This window comes from Cyprinus carpio, chromosome B6 (assembly GCF_018340385.1).
Source record: "Cyprinus carpio isolate SPL01 chromosome B6, ASM1834038v1, whole genome shotgun sequence".
Classification (NCBI taxonomy): Eukaryota; Metazoa; Chordata; class Actinopteri; order Cypriniformes; family Cyprinidae; genus Cyprinus; species Cyprinus carpio.
The window spans coordinates 9,016,967-9,022,966 of record NC_056602.1 but is presented as its reverse complement, the minus strand read 5'-3'; the positions used below and the strand labels follow the sequence as shown (position 1 = coordinate 9,022,966).

At 37.6% G+C, this 6,000-nt stretch overlaps 1 protein-coding gene across 1 annotated transcript; it reads right to left on the bottom strand.

Moving 5' to 3' along the window:
• Positions 1 to 828: 828 nt before the first annotated feature.
• On the bottom strand, positions 829 to 5,292 carry casp8l1 (caspase 8, apoptosis-related cysteine peptidase, like 1). Its single transcript, XM_042725582.1, has 6 exons — positions 5,128 to 5,292; positions 4,826 to 4,929; positions 3,020 to 3,137; positions 2,813 to 2,935; positions 2,182 to 2,683; positions 829 to 1,325 (listed from the first exon to the last, which is right to left on the bottom strand). The coding sequence occupies exons 2-6, from the start codon at positions 4,925 to 4,927 to the stop codon at positions 1,187 to 1,189; spliced, it is 984 nt and encodes a 327-aa protein (XP_042581516.1). The 5' UTR covers positions 4,928 to 4,929; positions 5,128 to 5,292; the 3' UTR covers positions 829 to 1,186.
• Positions 5,293 to 6,000: the final 708 nt, after the last annotated feature.

Sequence of the window (6,000 nt, the reverse complement as noted above, 5' to 3'; positions counted from 1 at the left end):
TTCCGGTTCCATTAAAATCATTAAACAACTATTAAAAAAAATAGTGGTAAGGAAAAATGCACAATACTCAACTACTCAATGCTCAATACTGTTTATTACTTACTGTCAACTTAATTTAAAGGTTTAAAAGGAACTTTGAAAGATCGTGATGAGACGGCAGAACGCGCGGTCTTTGCTTTCATTATTTCATTAAATCACAATGGTTTTTTTTTGGATATTGTGACTGCACACGTATAAAAGAACAGTCTTTCAAGCTTACAGATATGTATAACTCGTATTTGTATGACCAAAAAATCTTAAGTGCAAGTGATCACACACGTGTGCTCTTCCTCATTCTGCACAAACAATGCAATAGCGCACATTTTTATAGGTTAACTTTAGAGATGCTACTACTTCCATGTTTCAGATGATGATCCATCTCTGAGGTCGATGAATGATAGGCGAGCTTTGGATGCCCTGGCTGATGTCCTGTATAATACCGCATAGAGCAACTGTTAATGATCTTTTGTTGCAGAATGCATGACTTTGCCACTTCCTGTGGATTTTTTATTTTTTTTGCGACTAAGCGACTAAAATTAAAAAAAAAGTGGTCAACTAATCTCGTCGATATTTTTAGAAAATAATGCGTTTTTTTTTTTAATAAACGATGCGAACACATCACACGGCACCCCATAAACACAATCAAGCTAGGCGAGCGTTTGGATGCCCTGGAAATTATTGTTAATTTTTTCTCGCCGCATAAAGCAGCAACTTTAAAAATCTTTTGTTGCAGACATGCAGACTTTGTTTTCTCGTCGACTAACGAAAATTTTTTTTGCGACTAAGCGACTAAAATTAAAAAAAAAGTGGTCAACTAAGCCTTTTCTCGTCGACTAACGATTAGTCGACTATAAAGGGGGCAGCCCTAGAAAAAAATGTATTTTTTAAACAAAGCATGAACACGTTACACCTCACCCCATAAACACAATCAAGCTTTCAAAAATTCAAAAAGCTTTCATCCATTGCGAGCACTGGAACTTCTTTCTCCAATATTTTGAATTTAGACTGCAGTACCAATTTCAACCACTAGTACCAATGTCAACCGCATATACTTTTCAGGATTAAAATTCGAAATGCATTACAAAAGGCACTTTTCCCACAAGGGAGGAAGAAATGGATGGATGCCACATTGTCATGCAGCAGCTAATCAGCACCCTTGCTTCATGGGCAGGACCAGTGTTTTGGTTAGAGTGTAGTGAACCTCAGGCATCTGCTTGCAACCCAGAAGGATTTTGGAGCTCACTATTCTATTCACCTTTGTCAAAATGGAGTGTATGTCCTCTTTCCTGCCGGAACAAAAAGATACAAGTCAGTCATATGAGTAGGTGTTGTCTGTGACACATCAAAATGCATTAGTGTTTACAAATAGAATGTGGCTTTATGCATTCATAATCTTAGATGGTGATGATCAGACTACAATGTGTTTTCAAGATGCATTGCATTACTTTTGAAAAACTCAAAAATGGATCCCACAATGGATGTTAAAATAATAGTTCATTCAAAAATGAAAATCTGTTCATAATGTACACACCCTCTCAGGCCAACCAAGATGTTTTTTCATCAGAACACATTTGCAGAATTGTAGCGTTACATCACTTGCTCACCATTGGATCCTCTGCATGCTGTCAGAATGAGTTCAAACAGCTGATAAAAACATCACAATCTACAAGTAATCATGAATTCAGCTTATTAACATCTTGTGAGGCGAAAAGCTGCATGTTTGTAAAAAAAAAAAAAATTAACTTCTAACTGTTACATCTGACTAAAATCCATTGTGAAAAAGTTATCTCGTCTGAATCAGGAGAGAAATATGCAGAGATCAATCACCATTTACATGCAGAAGCAGTCCAAAACCACTCGACAAAATATTTTGATATGAAAGGACTACAGGGGATGGTCTTTTTACTGAACTCTCATTCAGATGCCACCCATTCACGGCAGAGGATCCATTGGTGAACAAGTGATGTAATGCTATATTTCTAAGCATGCTTACCTACATCTTGGATGGTCTGAGGGTGAGTAAATATTCAGCAACATTTCATTTTTTGGTGAATTCTTCTGCACATCAAATGCAAACAGGGTCTTTAATTCTAACGTAAGCTTCAAAATCAAAACCTTCTCTAAATCAAGACCAAAACTCACCAGTGACAGCCACTTTCCAGCTGTTTGCAGAGTTCCTGGATATAGATGGACCCATGTTTTGTGTGGCGGAAAGATTTGTAGTGCGCAACCGTTGCTATTCCAATGAGAAAATCAGCATCTTTAGGGACACCGTGCAATGCTGCAGTATGAGAAACCTTCTCAAATGTTCCTTCTCTGGTGTTCTCCTGTCCATCTGCCATCCACACACCTTGCTGGGCCTCATTACCCTGACAGGCTTGAATGAAGAAAAGCTTTGGCTTGTTAACTAGAGTGTGGCATTCAGCAAAAGGCTGTTTGAGTTCACAAATCGGAACTGGTTTTCCATCTATTCCCAGAACAGAGCCTTTTTCTCCATGGGACAGGATGCAGCAGACAAAAGCATCCATCTGAGAGTGATCCCTCTCTGCAAGCTCCTTTATCACATTCTGCATATCTGACGCTTGCAAATCATCCCGCACCTCAACTTTGAAAAACATGTTCTCAAACACTCTGGTGAGATCATCTAGAAGACAAAGGAAAATGCAGTTAGGTCTTCACAAAGCCATATTTGACAAATCCAATAGCAGACTATATTAAAGTACATATCTAAAAAAAAAATTGAAATTGTAGTCCCTTAAATTCACAAAAATACCTTTATCTTTATCTGTCCCTCTCCGGTTTCCAAGTGATGTTCTTTCAAAGTTATAGTTGTTGATGATCAAACAATATCCAAGAGGCCTATTTGACATGGAATAAAATTCCTTTTGGGTTGACACTGTGAAAATAAGGACATGTTTGGAGAAGGATAGGCTTGGCTAATATTTTGATTTATTAACCTAACAGTTTGTAAACTACTTACCCACACGTTTCTTTTTAGGGTAATGATCAGAAATATTGCCAGTTGATTGAAGGGGTTCCTGCTTTCTTTTAAGTACATATGTCTTTTGAACACATTCAGGAAGGTTTTCTTTGTCTTCCTACATGACAAAAATACTTTTAATAATAATAAAAAAATATAATTTTCAAACAGCCTCTATCTAATCTAAATAACAGGACATTTTAGGCAGCTGGAGGTAGTTGTGGCCTAATGGTTAGAGAGTCAGACCTGAAGGGACATGGGTTCAAGTCTCAGGAAATTACAAAGGACAGTGCTCTCTTCCATCCATAATTGTTGTGTCCTTGAACAAGGCACCTAACCTCCAATTGTTCCCTGGGAGCTGCATCAAATGGCTGCTCACTGCTCTGGATGTGTGTTAAATACTAGGGAAGGGAAGTTGACTCCAAAAGAGTCGATTCCTTGATTCTGAATAGCTCGAGTGGGAGTCGACTCCAGCACAGGAATCGACTCTCGTTGTACGTCGACTCCGAAATCGCGGATGTCTTCACGGATTCTCAAATCCATATATAGTGAATAGCAGTTGAGTGCAGAATATCAGGAAAGAGTAAACAAAATTAAGCGAGGATCCGTTTGCGGTGCAGAAGCAGAACAGGCTCATTGTGCTTTCACACGTTTGTAGTGCGCTATGATCCGCGGCTATTTACCATTTTTTGATTTCAAATCCTAACGTTACTAAATTTTATTTTTCTTTTTTTAATGAAAGCAGTGATTATCTTTTTACACATTAGTTGATACAATTTTTCATAGGCATACGTTTAAGCACAATATATTAAAAGGGCTTCTGTATACAGGCTATTTATATATTATTAAGATACTCAAGCAAGTGGCAAAATGTAAACATATAGCCTGCAGTCTACATTTCTTATGTTAAAAGGTAGTAGGCTATCACAAACATTTTAAATTAATACCTACCATTTACAGAAACAGGCGTCTCGAGCCTTTTCTTTTTTATTACATCCTTATTACAATCCTGCTGGTCATAAAGAAGTTTTTCTAACTACACGAGTGCCATCTAGGTTGGCGTATAGCGTAGCATATAAATTTAAAAGGGTATACTTTTTCCTTGCTTTACCCCCATTGCTAAAAGCTGTGTTAACTGTAAAAAAAAAAAAAAAAAAAAAAAAAAAAAAAAAAACCTTTAGGCCTACTTATTTGCATTTATGGTTTAATTAATACATTTCGTATCAATCCATGTTTATTTTTGAGCAATGTGCTCACTTTAATTCATGGTGTGCAGCACAACAAAAATAGAATCGGAGCGGAAACTTTTGTGCAACGATCACTGAGATGATAAACAAGAATAAAAAAAAAAATTAAAGTTTACATTCGTATGTATTTTTGTATGTATTGTATTTATTTTTAATAGGAATACTGCTTAAGCCAATATATCACCATCCCCTGACCATTATAATGTGACAAATTCATTAAAGAATACCTTATTTAATTCTGACATAATCACCACGGCCTTTCTCTCTCTCTCTCTCTCTCTCTCTCTTTGTAAAATTAGGTGTCGGCAACAGCTAACAACGTTGATCATTGATAGCTCATTTAAAGGTAATGTCACCCCCAATAAATTGGACGAATTTGGAAAGTCACGATTCCATCGAGTCCAATGGTGGGAGTCGGGAGTCGGAGTCGACTCCGAAAAACCAGGAATCGAGCACCCCTATTAAATACTCGCAGAGTCCAAATTCCAAGTTTGGCACTTCACATCACTTTCACTTTCACTGTGTTAATAAAATGAAATGCTTGTGAATTCCTCCTTACAGGCTTCTTTCTCTTTGATCCATCTGATGCTTTGACCTTCTGCTGATTCTTGTTACTCAGACTTGTCCGATTTTTGTTGCTGGCAGTACCAATTTTACCCATCTCTGTAATAACAACAGAAACATTACATGATTGTATATCAACGAAATCATGCATCAAATTTAGAACTTGCAGAATTTTAAATGTTTGGTGCATCATTTAGTTCACAGTGCGGCGTGCGTGGAGAAAACAGGAAGTTTTGCTATTCGCGCCCTTTTGTGCAGAGGCGCAAAAACTTTAATGAGTAAACATTAAACACTCACCTCCGCCAAAAACCTACAATCGTTTAAAAAACAATGCAGACCGGAGGGAAATATTTTGATGTTGCCGGTGTAGAATTCGGCACAACACCGGGTCTGTGGACACGGATATTTAAACCAGTTGACTGACCGAGCTGACTGCAGAGAGAGAGAGAGAGAGAGAAGAAAGAAAGAGAGAGAGAGGGAGAGGGAGAGAGGGGGAGAGGGAGGGAGAAATCTGAGATAATCAGGGTTGCCAGGTTTTCACAGCAAAACAAGCCCAATCGCTTTTCACTGGCGATCCCCCAGGAAAAAACGCGTTCCGGGGTATAAAATAAATGTATTTGGTGGGGTTCCTCTGGTAAAAGTCGCATTCCAGTGTTAAATGTCACGTTATTGGGGTCGCTTCAACCTGCGGACATGAAAAAAAAATCTCGCGGCAACAGTTTTGGTAGCCCAATTCCGCGGGAAAACCGCAGACTTGGCAACACTGCTGAGATTCCTCGCGCTCTGAGATTCCCATTCTCTGCTCTTCCAAAGGCTGTCAAGTCGTAAAGAATATAATAAATGTTCTGAAACAACTAAGAGCATACCGGTATACAATTACTTATCGGAAAACACTTCAAACATAAAATAATCATAATCTTTCTTTCATTAAAATTAATTTCCCTAAAGTGTCAAGATGTGAACTCCTAGAAGTGTCTCCTTTTACAAATAGCATAAATAAAACGAATTAATTTCTTTTTTAAAAGCATAATTATCTGAAATAACTTTTCTTCAGGACATGTAAATTTCCAATATTGTGTCAGAGCTTATGACAGATCAGAAAAAGAATTTTTTTAGAAAGCTGCTCAAAAAAAGGAGAGGAATTGTTGAATAAAGTCGTTATTTTTGTTT

Excerpts from the sequence above, each read along its gene's own strand:
- casp8l1 (XM_042725582.1), bottom strand. The coding sequence starts at position 4,927 with ATGGGTAAAATTGGTACTGCCAGCAACAAAAATCGGACAAGTCTGAGT. Across the intron at positions 2,684-2,812 it reads AGGGACAGATAAAGATAAAG|ATGATCTCACCAGAGTGTTT; the intron begins GTATTTTTGTGA and ends TTTGTCTTCTAG. Across the intron at positions 1,326-2,181 it reads CTGGAAAGTGGCTGTCACTG|GAAAGAGGACATACACTCCA; the intron begins GTGAGTTTTGGT and ends TTGTTCCGGCAG.